The sequence below is a fragment of the Erithacus rubecula genome, assembly GCF_903797595.1.
Source record: "Erithacus rubecula genome assembly, chromosome: 6".
NCBI lineage: Eukaryota > Metazoa > Chordata > Aves > Passeriformes > Muscicapidae > Erithacus > Erithacus rubecula.
In genome coordinates this window covers 57,923,140-57,937,059 of record NC_136688.1, presented here as the reverse complement: position 1 = coordinate 57,937,059, position 13,920 = coordinate 57,923,140, and the positions used below count along the sequence as shown (strand labels likewise).

The 13,920-nt window shown below is 51.8% G+C and overlaps 1 protein-coding gene across 2 annotated transcripts; it reads right to left on the bottom strand.

Moving 5' to 3' along the window:
• Positions 1-1,192: 1,192 nt before the first annotated feature.
• BMP4 (bone morphogenetic protein 4) lies at positions 1,193-5,104 on the bottom strand. 2 transcript variants are annotated; one of them, XM_079309766.1, is made up of 3 exons: positions 4,946-5,104; positions 3,868-4,244; positions 1,193-2,252 (listed from the first exon to the last, which is right to left on the bottom strand). In XM_079309766.1, exons 2-3 carry the CDS (start codon positions 4,235-4,237, stop codon positions 1,411-1,413), a joined length of 1,212 nt encoding a protein of 403 aa, XP_079165892.1. In that variant the 5' UTR covers positions 4,238-4,244; positions 4,946-5,104; the 3' UTR covers positions 1,193-1,410. The 2 variants fall into 2 exon arrangements, with proteins under 2 accessions (XP_079165892.1, XP_079165891.1); XM_079309765.1 differs by having other exon boundaries at positions 4,950-5,103.
• Positions 5,105-13,920: the final 8,816 nt, after the last annotated feature.

Sequence of the window (13,920 nt, the reverse complement as noted above, 5' to 3'; positions counted from 1 at the left end):
ATGAGAGTGTCAGCTCAGGGTGAGGGGGCCCAAAAGCCATGGCTGCTCCATGGGGTGCTGGCAGCCTGGGAGGATCCCCCAGCACCCAGGGACACCCCAGAGGATGGGACCCTGTGGCCTGAACAGGGCTGGGATGGATGGAGGGGTGGGAAAGGCTCAGTGGCACAGAGGAGGTCGAGGGCTGGGTATTTTTTCTTTCCAAAAGAAGCACAGAACCACGCTCGCCTCCCCCCCTGCAGCTCCCATCTCCTCTCTCCACCTGCACTCTTCAGGGAGCCAAGGCTTTTGGCAAGCTTTCCACTCCAGTTTTTATTGGTTTCAACTAAGCTGCCCCTTTCGGAGGGTTGGAAAGCTTCAATCATTAAAGGAAAAGAAGAAAAAAAATAAAGGAGGGAAGCAAAGCATCGTGCACCCTTTACCCTGCTGTCCTTCCCCACTCCTACGATGGCTCCTCACCACCCATCCAAGCACAATTCCTAATTTTCCAAGCCAAACACAGCCCCTCCAAAGCATTTGAGGCAGGGTTTTCTAGCCCTGAATATCTCCAGCTGTACCTGCTCAGCTCCAATCACCTTCCTGCTCGGAAGCAATTTAGAAAGGACACAGCACAGGTAGCTATTAGCTAACACATATTTAACTGCTCCAGATATCTTTTTTTTTTCCTTTTTTTTTTTTTTTTTTTTTTTTGGCATTGTAATGGAGTGATTTGATCTTCAAAGGACCTGTGGAAACCTTTGAAGCTTCCCAATCTCCAGTGGGGAGGGGAGGAGGGGGGGGGGAAATGTTAATAGTTTTAAAACCTGGGGAGTCCTGAAGTCAGAGAAAGGGTATAAAACCCAGCAGGTTTAGCATAAAGCCCTCAGGTAAATCTTCACCTTCTTTTCAAATGCATTTTTGGTGGGTTGCTTTGGAAAGGCTTGGGCCAGGTAAGCAAGGTCGGCTCTATTCCCAGCAGCTCTTAAATCTCCAGGGACCCTCATCTCCCACGTGGCACAGCCCCAGCACCAGGAGATCCACGTACCTCGGCAAGAAATAGAAAGACTAAAATTTGCAAAGCCTTCAAGAGAAAAAAGGGTGAGGGGGGAAAGGAGTGGAGAAGGAGGGAGAAGATAAGGAGACAAAATAAACTCCCGGCTGCACTCCCAGCCAGCACAGCCTCAGCAGCACCCTGAGAGGCGAGACACAAAATGCATTTACCTTTAAAATAATGACTCATTTTATTTTTTTCTTTTAATATGTAGTTATAAATATATTTTGTCAAAATATATGATCATTATTGTCAAAAAACATTTGCACATAAAGTCATAAATAAGGTCAAGGTGAACGTTTAGTTTAGAGAAGAGTCCAGCTATAGCAAGCAGTTCTGGGGTGGGACGGGAGGGAGAGAGGAGGGGCGGAGAGGGAAGGGGGTCAGCGGCACCCGCACCCCTCCACCACCATCTCCTGGTAGTTTTTCAGGACCACCTTGTCATACTCATCCAGGTAGAGCATGGAGATGGCGCTGAGCTCCGTGGGCACGCAGCAGGCCTTGGGAATGCTGGAGTTCACGGAGTTCACCAGCGTCTGCACGATGGCGTGGTTGGTGGAGTTGAGGTGGTCGGCCAGGGGGAAGGGGCAGTCCCCGTGGCAGTAAAACGCCTGGTAGCCCGGGGGAGCCACGATCCAGTCGTTCCAGCCCACGTCGCTGAAATCCACATAGAGGGCATGGCGGCGGCAGTTTTTTTTGTTCTTGCGGGAACGCTGGTGCTTGGGGCTGCGGCGGGCTCGGCGGGTCAGCGCGTGGCCCCGCCCGTCGTGCCCAAAAGTGACCAGGAGCGGCCTGAGCTGCGCCCAGTCCCCGCGCCCTTGAGGTAAAGATCGGCTAATCCTGACGTGTTTGCCCTGATGAGTCTGTGCGTGGTGCAGGTGGGTGACCTCGATCACCAGCCCGTGGTTGGGCTGCTTGTCCTTGGTCCACCGGATCACGGCCGGGCTCACATCAAAGCTCTCCCAGCGCGTCTCGTTGTGGTGCACCAGCCGCGTGTCCAGCAGGCGCGTAATGGCCTGGGCGCGCTCCGACAGCGGCTTCATCACTTCGTAAATGTTTATCCGGTGGAAGCCCCTCTCCCACGCCGCGCTCGGCTCCTCCACCTGCTCCCGGTACAGCCGCAGCTCCGCCGAGGAGATCACCTCGTTTTCCGGCACGCTGCTGAGGTTGAAGACGAAGCGGATCCGCGGCGCCTCGCTGGGACCCGGCACGGTCTCCAGGTGCTCTGGAGAAAAGCAGGGAGAGGGGGAGAATTGGCAAGACAAGCAAACAAGAGCACGTCAGCCTCGGGGCACCCAGCCACGGCCACAGCTCATACCCACGCTTCACCTGCCCGGCAGCCACCGGCTCCTCTCCGCTCCCCCACGCATCCTTCCCGGCCGCACCGGGAGCGGCTCCTGCCCCCGGCACCGCTCCTGCCATCCCCCCGGGCATTGCGCTCCTGCCCCTGGCACTGCTCCTGCCACCCGGCACCGCTCCTGCCATCCCCCCGGGCATTGCGCTCCTGCCCCTGGCACTGCTCCTGCCACCCGGCACCGCTCCTGCCATCCCCCCGGGCACTGCGCTCCTGCCCCTGGCACTGCTCCTGCCCCCCGGCACCGCTCCTGCCATCCCCCCGGGCATTGCGCTCCTGCCCCGGCACTGCTCCTGCCACCCGGCACCGCTCCTGCCATCCCCCCGGGCACTGCTCCTGCCATTCCCCGGGCATTGCGCTCCTGCCCCTGGCACTGCTCCTGCCCCCCGGCACCGCTCCTGCCATCTCCCCGGCACCGCGCCCCTGCCCCTGGCACTGCTCCTGCCATTCCCCCGGGCATTGCGCTCCTGCCCCGGCACTGCTCCTGCCATCTCCCCGGGCATTGCGCTCCTGCCCCGGCACTGCTCCTGCCATCTCCCCGGGCATTGCGCTCCTGCCCCTGGCACTGCTCCTGCCACCCGCGGGCACCGCGTTCCTGCGCCCCGGCACCGCTCCTGCCATCCCCCTGGGGCACCGCTCCTGTCCCCGGAATCGCTCCTGCCACCCCGGGGCACCGTTCCTACTCCCGGTACCGCTGGCTCACCCGCGCCTCGAGCAGCCCACCCCTTCTCATCTCGCCTCTCCGTTCAGAGAGAAACTTTTTTCCCCTCTTTAGCTTTTCCCCTTTTGCTTTTCCTCCCCCGGCTCTCCAAAATCATCTCCCCGGCGAGATGCGGCGCCACGGAGCACAGAGGTGCCTTGTTACGGGGGGGCAGGGGGAGAAAAAGAAGCAAATTCCAACGCAGTAATGATGCGGCTGGATTAATAATTCAGATTTACTTTGGAAAAGAAACATCCGCTAGGAAACATTTGGATCAGATTACAAGGGTCTATTGAATAAACCTTATAAACACACAGCTGTAAGTATTAAATTCGAGTCGGGGTTTGGGGGGATTTTTTTTCTTTTTTTTTCTTTTTTTTTTTTTTCCTTAAGAGTAAAAGCAGGCAGCAATTGCTTTGATAGTTCAAAAGAAACACTCCAGGGGCGAGATCCCGCCCTCACTTTACTCCCGCATCCGATCCAGAGCCATTAAATCCACGCGAACCCAGGGAGTGACCCCGAGGCAGAGGCACCGAAGGAAACTCGCTGTTGTCAACAGAAGCAAAAGCACTTCAAAATATGGTCAAGCTCGGGTTAAGCACAGGATGCTGGAAAAAATACCGAGCAGCACGCCTGTCACCCACACACGGCAGGCTGGGGGGAGCTTTTCCTCCCATAAATTTAGGGCCGGACACGTCCTGCTTCTAAAGGCATTTGTGAGTTTCCAAACGCAAGGAAATCCCGATCGCTACCGGGGCTGGGAATTTACCGCCTCCCATCACTGACCTTCATGGTGGAAACTCCTCACGGTGTTTGCCCGGCTGGTCGATCGCTCAGGGTACTGCAGGCTAATTTCCTGGAGGCTTTCCTCCTCTTCTCCGGACTGGAGTCGATAGAGATCCAGCATGTAACTAGGAATGACGGCTGACTTGCTGGGCTGAGGCCGCCTTCGGAGCCCAAACATCTGCAGCAGAGTTGTTTCGAAACCCCGCAAGAGTTCATGGCTTTGGGCAGAGCGGCGTCCGGATCCGGCTTGTCCCTGAAGCTCTGCCACTTTCTTCCTGCCGGTCTCAGGGATTAGGCTAGCATGGTTAGTACCTCCTAGAAGGACTTGGCATAGTAGGATGACCATCAGCATTCGGTTACCAGGAATCATGGTGTCTCTGGGGTGTAAAAAACACAACAAACAAGAAGGAAAGTCAGGATGAGAAGCGAAACCACCCTCCTCTTCTGAGTAAACTTCAAAATAATAATAATAGTAATAATAATAGTGATAATAAATGGCAAAAGGACACGAGGAGCAGCCTCCATCCGAGCGGCGTCCCGGCGGGCAGGGTCCGACCGCAGTGCCCGGGCTGTCCGCAGCCCCGCTGCCCCTTCGGGCAGGAGGGATCCCGGCGCATCCCGGCCCCGCTGCCCCTTCGGGCAGGAGGGATCCCGGCGCATCCCGGCCCCGCTGCCCCTTCGGGCAGGAGGGATCCCGGCGCATCCCGGCCCCGCTGCCCCTTCGGGCAGGAGGGATCCCGGCGCATCCCGGCCCCGCTGTCCCTTCGGGCAGGAGGGATCCCGGCGCATCCCGGCCCCGCTGCCCCTTCGGGCAGGAGGGATCCCGGCGCATCCCGGCCCCGCTGCCCCGCCGGGACGGGAGCGGGACCAGCGGCGGCGGCACCAGGAGGGGAAAGAAGGGACGAGCGGCTCGGAGCGCTTCGGAGCCACCGGCTCGAATCCCGCCGCCCGGACCCCGGGAGGGAAGTCCGGGATAAGAACAATATAAAGTTTTTCTTAAAAAAATAATAATAATAAAGCCCTGCGATGAAAACAAAAAGCGAGGAGCGAGGCGGAGGAAGAAGAGGGCTGTACTCACTGACAGCAAGCAAGGCATATCAGCACAGTCCATGATTCTGGAGAGCCAGCCCGGACCCAGCGCGCCGAAAGCCCCGGGGCAGCGGCTGCCGAGCGCCTCCCGCGATCGCCGCCCGGCGCAGTGCGGCCGCCGCCGCCGCCGGCCCCGGTTTTCTGCCGGCCCCGCAGTCACGTGGAGCCGCTCTCTTTGCCAGCCCGGCCCGGCCCGGCCCGGCCCGCCGCCCCCGGCCCGCCCCCGGCCCGGCCCGGCCCCGCGGGGGACGGCCCTGCCCGCCGCAGCCGCCCGCGCCGGCCCCGGGGAGCGGGGGGAGCGCGACCCCCGGCCGAGCGGAGCCGCGGGGCGCGGGACGGGGCGGCAGCGCTGCCCCGGGTCCCCTGCACCGCTCAGGTGCATCCCCGGGGTCCCTCCCGCCCCGCCCCGCCCTGCCCTGTCCCCGCGGAGGTCGGGGCACCGCGGGGCTCCCCGAGGGACCGCGCTGGGACGGGAGGTTGGCCACGGGAAACTCGGGAAGCGGCTCGGAGAAGGCAGAGAGAGCTTGGGAACGAGAAGCAGTACGCGGGGAAAGGCACGGCGGCAGAGCGCGGGTTTCTGCGGTGCTCCCAGCCCCGAGGGTCCCTTCCCGGTGGTTGAGAGCCCGTTTCCAGCACCGGAGGTTATTCCCAGTGCCTGCGCTGGATTCCCTCTCGTCCTTCAGATTTTCTCCTCCTCCTCCCTGGCTGCCTGAATATCCCTCTCCCGCTTCCCACCAGGGCGGGTTCCCGGACCCCCCGAGGTGTGCAGCAGGCGCTGCACGGGCTGTGTATGGCCACGGCTGGAGAGGTACCAGGGGTCTCCGGGAGGAAGGATGCTCCCAGCCCCACAGTTCAACCCCAGAGTTGCTCTGGGCCAGCTTTGGGCTGAGAATAAGAACCAGATTTCCCAAGGCTTGAGGTTGTTCCAGGTGAGGGTTTGGGACAAACTGGTTTACCATGAGCACAGGTTAACTGCACACAACGCTCTCGGGCACAGGGTGGGATTCTTGGGGCTGTCCTGTGCAGGGCCAGGATTTGGATTCAGTGATCCTTGTGGATGCTTTCCAGCTCAGGATATTCTGTGATTCTCTGACCTACTGGGGGTGATATATGAACATTGTGGGGAGAAGGCAGCCCTGGGGAAAGACCCTCTGAATGTGACAGATGCACCATACTTTGGAGACACAGAGTAGACTGAGCAACCCCATGGTAAATAAAGCCAGCTCCACCAAGGCATTAAAATCTGTCCCTTTGCCCTGCTGGGGTATCCCTTTGTGTGGGGCAAACTATCACCCACAGTGAGAGCACAGTTAATTTATGAGACCAAAAGATGTGGTCATGGAGTGGCCATGGGAACTCCTGGGGTCATCAATTAACCACAACCAAGAACCAGCTCAGAAACGATGACTGTGGCCACAAACCACGGGGCTGCTGTGCCTGAGCAAACCCACACCAGCACCGTGGTGTCCTCCCAGCACTGCCCCAGAGCTCACACACCATCACTGACTCCTTCTTTTCATATTTCACTTTTTCCTTTTTTTTTTTTTTTTTTAGCTCAGACCTGACCCATGCATTAGAAAAGCCCAGGGATGTCACCGAAAGGACACGCACAGATAAAAGGCAGTGCTGACACTGTAATATCTCTGAGTTATTCCTATACCACTCCGAGTTTAAAAGAAACATCTGTTAGCAAGGTATTTGGACTATGAATCCATCAAAATTCGTGAAATATTGCTATTGCCATTTCAAATGTATCACACTGTGTGTTATTCTTAACAAGGAAAAACAATTTTGGGAGTAGCTGCTGTGCAACTTTTTTTTTAAGTTAAATAACATTTTCATTGAAAATACTCCAGTCTATAAACAAAGTTTACATGAGGGCCTGTACAGCACTGCTCCTAAAACAGACCTCTGGACTAGGAAAAGCTTTGTGGGATATCTTTGTGGGATATGTTCCTCTCTTTGTCTGAAGATCTCATTTGAGTTTTGCAAGGATCAGAGAGTGGCTTGGCTGGAAATATTTGTCCCGGTGGGATTCACCCACATGGCATCCAGTGCCTGCTCTCCTAAGCCATCGTGGTGAGCTGAGATCCCAAAAAATTACTTATGTGACACTGGTTAAGCGTGCCCCTGTGTGAAGAGGTGGCCAGCTGGGGCCAGAGAGCCAGGGCAGAGCAGTGTGGTTTGGGCTCTCGTAGGAGGCAAGAGCGTATTTGAGTAGCTCCCTGGTTACTAAGAAGTGTTAGTCATGGGGAAAGCTGTAGTATTTATTCCTAAAATGTAAATACATAACCCAAACCACAAAGGAATAACCATGGATGGAAATAGTGTAGCGTTTACTGAAGGAGCTGGGCTGCCTTTCTACAGAAGCTGTATTTCCTTGGCCCCATAGAGTGTAATTCACCTTGAACGGAGCTTCTGCTCCAGCCCATGGAGTTACACATCAGCTGAACTCAGTCCAGGCACACTAAACAACCCAGTGTGTTATATATTCCAACCAAAAAAGTGATGCCAAAACGGAGCTAAAAATACAAATGTGGAAGGTTTGAAAAGCAAACACTGCTTAATTCAGCAGTAGATGCAACATTAAAGATCCAGCACATCAAGAACAGAGAACATTGTTCAGTGCTGGGCTCAGCTCCCCCGACCACACTCACACAGGTGATGGGGGGGATACATGGTGGTCTTGCCTGTGACCCATTCCCAGCCTGACTGAGGGATCTGCTGCCAGGCTTTTTCCTCTCTGTCTTCTGTGAAACCCTAGTGGGAATCTCTGCACCTGGACAGCAGAACCATTGGTGTGCTCTGGAAGCAAAGCACTGGGGACCTCACCCTGCAGAGCCTGGCCAGAGCAAGGGGTGATCCATCACCTGCAGACCTTGGCTGTGACAGCAGGCTCTGCTGGTGGCAGAGAGAAGCCCAGGAGCTGGCAGGTGTCCTGGAGCCCCAGTGCCCAGCTCTGCTTGCAGGGCTCAGGAGCTGAGGGGCAATTATTTGCTCACTTTTGTCTCAGCCCGATAATGGTGAGTTTGCCCAGACATGTTTGTGATAAAATCCCAGCCACACACATCTGACCCATTTCCAGGTTTTGTGTGCTCAGGACCTACCAGCAAGCACTTGCAGGTTGATGTTCAGCACCTCTAGAAATTAGGCCAGCTCTGTTTACAAGGAAAACTTCTCCTCTAATGGCAGCATTTCAGGAGATGCCTCTGGACTCAGACCTTCCCAAACCAGTTCTTGCATCCTATGTTATTTTTAGAGCAGCTGCACCTTTTTGGGCTCTAAAATCTGCAAACAACCCGCCTTGGAAAAAAACAAAAAAGAAAGACCAAAAAAAAAAAAAGAAGAAGAAGAAACAACAACAACAAAAGCTTGCCTCGCCAGATTTGTGCTTGAGCAGAAGCAAGCCTAAAACCATAAATAAATAAATAAAGACCTATGTCAGAGACTTTTTAATGACATGAATTACAGGAGGAGATGCCCATGAGTGTGCTAAGATCAATTCCCTCCTACCCTTTCCTTTCAACTGCCTAAGCTTGTCAATTAAAACAAAGGGAACTGAGCAAACAACTCCAAGGGATTACATTTTCCAAAGTAGCTCTTCACTAAAGAGCTGACCAGTAAAAACAAGTGCAGCTGCTTGAATGGCAAAAGGAACACTTTTTACAACCACTCTGAGATTTTCATAATTTCTCTGAGTGCTTCAGTGCTGGCCTGTTCTACCAGAATATTCTACTTCTTCCTGAATAAATAAATTCATATTTCTCCTGAAACACAGAACTGGGCTCAGCTTTAACTTTATTTGTGTTTTACATTAAAGTGTCTCTGGTGAGGTGTCAGGACCATGTCTAGAACCACTCCTGAGCTAAGAGAACAATCAGGTTCAGCACTGCTCTTTTATTCCAAACAGGTTTTGTTTTGTTTTGTTTTTTTTTTTACAAATCCCTACAAAAACATTGTGTGGGAACATTAAAATAATGCAGTTCTAAAAAGGCAGTCCTTGGTAATCAGACACAAGGCAGTCGAAACAGTAGGATTGTCTGCTCTTTTCTATTTTTATGTTTTTAAGGATGATTTTTATTGTTTTGAGAATGCTATTAAAAGGTTGGCTGTCCCACGCAGGGTGATACTTAAGTTGCTGTTACTTGACTCATTCCCTTTGTCACTCTTCAGAGATGCCCAAGAGTGAGCAAGGCTAGAAAAGTTACTCCTTATTGTTCATAGAGACACTCTCTGCCTTCTGCTGTGAGACTGTGAGGTCTCTGCTGCTAAATATTGTTTATTTAGAGATACTGGGCCTCAAAACTCAGAGGTCTGGGTCTTTCAGGCTGGACATCAGGAAGAATTTCTTCACAGAAAGGGTGGTTAGGCACTGGAATAGGCTGCCCAGGGAGGGAGTGAAATCAGCATCCCTGGAGGTGCTCAAAAAACAGCTCTGTGCTCTGATCTGCTTGGGAACATGGTGAATGGCCAAAGGTTGGACCCAACAATCTTGGAGGTTTTTTCCAACCTTAACGTTTCTATGATTCCATGATTAGGGAAGTGCTTCAGCAGCACGACTCATAAAATAAAGGGAGAGCCCTTTTAATGGTCTGTTGTTGAAATTCCCCTGAGCTGTGTTAGAAACACATCTGTTGTGAAAAATCATCTCCACATCAGTGGTTTCCTCAAGGGATGTTACCAGAAGAACATGCACTGACCTCATCCAGCTTTTGGAAAGAATTGCTGCCTTTAGCCCACGTTTGCTCCTGTGCTTTGTTGCTCCCCACTCCACCAAAGCCTCATCCCTGAGAAGCAAGGAGCATCTCCAGAAGGTGCAGAACTCACTCCTCCTGCTCTGCAGTTGTGGCTGGTACTAACCCAGACCATCATTCTCCTACTGAGCACTGTCCAGCCATGTGGCTACCAGAGATAAGCAGATTCCTTTTGGGGCTGATGAATCATGAAGGCTTTTGGAGAACAGCACAGGGCTGGCAGCTCCCTGACCTTACAAACCACTCTGTGTCTCTAATCCTGAGATGTGGCTTTGAGTTTTGCTGTTACTGATATTTCACTCTCCCTCCTGCCAAAATCTGCAATTCCACACGACACACACCTCAGGGGCCTGATGTTTGTCTTTGTCCTTTAATTGCAGCCTGAGATCTGCTGCCAGCAGAAACTTTAATAATCTCAATCACTACTACAAGGTGTAAATAAGCAGAGCAGGACAAGTGCTGCAGAAATCATCACATGAGCTCTATTGGATTTTTGGCAATAGGATTTTACTGGTAGGTTCTATACAAATTCTGAGGAATGTCAGCACATGGGTGAATTTTGATTTCATGAATGTGAACATCCTCACCTGAATGCAGAGAGGGAGGATCCTGCCCAGGAGTCCTTCTTGGGAAACATGGCTCTGCTCTTTGGCCTTCATCTCCAGCAATAACAAACTGGTGGGGCTCGTTTGTACCAGTTGCCTGGTGACAAGGTTCATACTCACAATTAATCATAATTCTTAGAAAGTGCTCACTGAATAAACTCACACAGGGAGTGTGTGAGCAGAGCACGAGCCTCCCACAGACACGTGACACTGAAAAGATGGTTTCTGAGGGAAAGGCTCCTGCTCATTCTGCCATGGAATATCCTGAGCTGGAAGGGACTCACAAGGATCACAGTCCAGCTCCTGGCCCTGCACAGACACCCCAACAATCCCACCCTGAGCATCCCTGGAGTGGTGTTCAAACTCTCCTGGAGCTCTGGCAGCCTTGGGAATGTCACCATTCCCTGGGGAGCCTGGGCAGTGCCAGCACCTCTGGGGGAAGAACCTTTCCTGAAATCCATTCTAACCCTGAGACAGCTGCAGTCCTTCCTGACAAACCTTTCAGCAGGAGCTGCTCCAGCTTAGAGTGATAAAGGCTCTCTGTTCTATTACTGATCCAGCAAGCTAACGAGTGAGGTGTTAGCTGGGTTTATTTTCAATTAGAGGAATTCTTACTTACTGTTACCTGCTCTTTGTGGGGCAACAAAAAAACCACTTGTAAGCAGAAGCAAAGCCCACCTTTCTCCCAGGCAGCCACAACCAAAAAATACTTGAGTGGGGGCACAGTTTGTGTCAACAGCAGTGAAACCTGATTTCATTTTTGGCTCTCTTCTGCATAAGTAAGTATCTGTTTTCCTCTTCCCTGTTTCCATCATGTACAGACACTGACTCAGCAGCCCAGAGGAGGCCTTTGGCAACCTGGGAATTTCAAAGGCCATAGATTTGGTGCAGAGCTGCAAGTACTGGGATGCCTAAAGGAAGGTTGTCCTAGTGATGCAGGACCTGATTTGGACTTCAGAAGGTCTAGGTTCAGCTTTGTGCTTCTGTGGCAGTGACTGAATCATCAGGAATCTACTATATCCAAGTGGTTAAGACTATATTAAACACTGAAGAGTAATTAAAAAACATGGGGAAAGGAGGCAGTTAGAATTAAAAGCAGGTCAAAGCCTCCATTCTGGAAGAACAAGAGCATTTTGCACCATTGTCAGAAATAAATAAAAAAAATAAACATTATTAATAAACACTTCTGAACAGGTCCTCAAATTCCAACCCAACAAACAAAAACCTTTCAAACCCTTTCAGTGGGACTCCAAGCCCTGGGAAAATACTGGTGGAATAACAGGACATGGAGATTCTCTATGATCTCTGATTTACAGCACGTGGAACAAAAGTGGTGCTGCCCTGTCCATCTCTGGAGAGACCCCTGGTGATTCACCACTCATGGCAGAAGAAGAGAAGGAAGAAGAAGAAGGATGAGAAGAAAAAGGAGGAGAAGTAGAAGAATAGGAGGAAGAAGGAAAAAAGAAGCAAAACTGAATATGCCTGGAATTGAGAGATTAAACACATTGTAGTCAGAGGTGTGTTTCCAGCATTTTCCAGAAATACTCATCAGGGCTTTACATTACTGGCTGGCAGCCACCAGGCCTGTGAACTGAAGGGAGGCCAATTTCTTGACCTGCAGGTTTCAATGCAAAGACAGTCTGTCCTCTCTGATACCTTATCCAAACACTATGGGCAAACCAGCCCCGTACGTGCACTCCGTGTCCCATCCCAGAAACCTTCCTCTGTCCTAAAATACCACCCCAAACAGCTTCCAGGGGGTAAAACTGAGGAACTGGCTCAAAAAAGGGAAAAAAATTAAAAAGAGAAGGGAAAGGAAAGGAAAGGAAAGGAAAGGAAAGGAAAGGAAAGGAAAGGAAAGGAAAGGAAAGGAAAGGAAAGGAAGGAAAGGAAAGGAAAGGAAAGGAAAGGAAAGGAAAGGAAAGGAAGGAAAGGAAAGGAAAGGAAAGGAAAGGAAAGAAAGGAAAGGGAAAGGAAGGAAAAGAAAGGAAAGGAAAGGAAAGGAAAGGAAAGGAAAGGAAAGGAAAGGAAAGGAAAGGAAAGGAAAGGAAAGGAAAGGAAAGGAAGGAAAGGAAAGGAAAGGAAAGGAAAGGAAAGGAAAGGAAAGGAAAGGAAAGGAAAGGAAAGGAAAGGAAAGGAAAGGAAAGGAAAGGAAAGGAAAGGAAAGGAAAGGAAAGGGATTTTTAGAAAAGGAATATCTAAAAGGCCATTCGAAGAGGAAAAAAATTGAAATGGCAAAAAAGGAATGAGTCTGGAGACATCTTGTGTCTCTTTCCTGCATGTGAAGTGGTCTTGGAAGTGGGGGGGGTAGTGTTCACCTCCACAGGGGTCCATCTGGACAGAGGGTTTACAGAGGCAGAGCCCAGCAGGAAGACAGAAGAGGAGAGAAAACGATATGGGAAAGAAGTGAAAACCAAGAAGGCGAATTCAGTCTGGGCAAAGAGCCAAGGCAAGGCCAAGTGCAATTCTAGAAAACAGGGCTGGAGCCAGAGGCACCAAGGTGTCATGACAGACCTGCACTGGTCTAGAGTGACAACCCAGAGTGGTGCACCTGCCAGGAGCACAGCATCACCCACACATGGAGAGAAGGAGACTTAAAAGTAGATTTTTGAGCATAAGTCTCAGGATGGAGAGTCTGGACCAGCAGTTTCTACTTTGCAGGATCTGGAGTTTGCATAAGGCTGCTATCTCCCTGTACCAGCCCCCTGGGCACACTGGAGTTACACTTTGAGTCATGGAAGGCAGAACTAAGCTAGAAGTTTCCCTGAGGACCTGTTTGTTCCCCTGGTTTCACCCTGCATTCCTGCTTGTTCCACCTCTGTCCTGCTGACTCTGCTGCCTTTTCCCACCCTCTGTACACATACCTGATAGAGCAGCAAGCCTCAGAACCAGGTATTGTATGCAGCACCACACCCCAATTCGAAGAAATATTGCAAAAAGCAAATGTGAAAGGTCATTTGTAAAACTGGCATCAACTCACAAATGTTCCTCACAAAGACCCAACACTCAGGTTGCTCCATGGCTGCCAAAAATCATCTGTCCTGTGTCCAGAGGCCTCAGAAAGTCACTTAATCTTCCATCACTCTTTCCCTACACAGATCTTAGGGGCAAAGTGGGACAGGAATCCTGATGCTCCAGCCCAGGCTGAGGAGAAGCTGAGTGGTGTTGGGGCTTCAGGGATGGCAGAAGAAAAAATTAAATGGATTCAGACAGATGTTTGAAGAGCAGAGGATAAAATGAGAAGGTCAAAGAGGACTTAGAGTCCATGAATCAGGAATAGTGGAGACAAACCATAGACCCAAAGCACAAAACAGCAAAGTGGGATTGACAGAATCTGTCTCAGAGTGGTGCCACAAGGAGAACTTGGACTTGCAAATCTGTTGTGTGATTTGTTTCTGTATTTGGGAGAACTGGCTGCCCCCAGAGCAGCCACCATTCCTCTTCCACAGGTTCCCCAACTAAGGCACCAGGAGCCCAGGATGAGCCCACACAGGTGCCTTGACATGGATGGCACAACTGGATCACTTCCATCGTGTGTTTTGATGGAGAAGAGGGACAAAGCAGATTCCTGAATGTATCTCTGGGCTGAGCAAGAGTCACCAGAA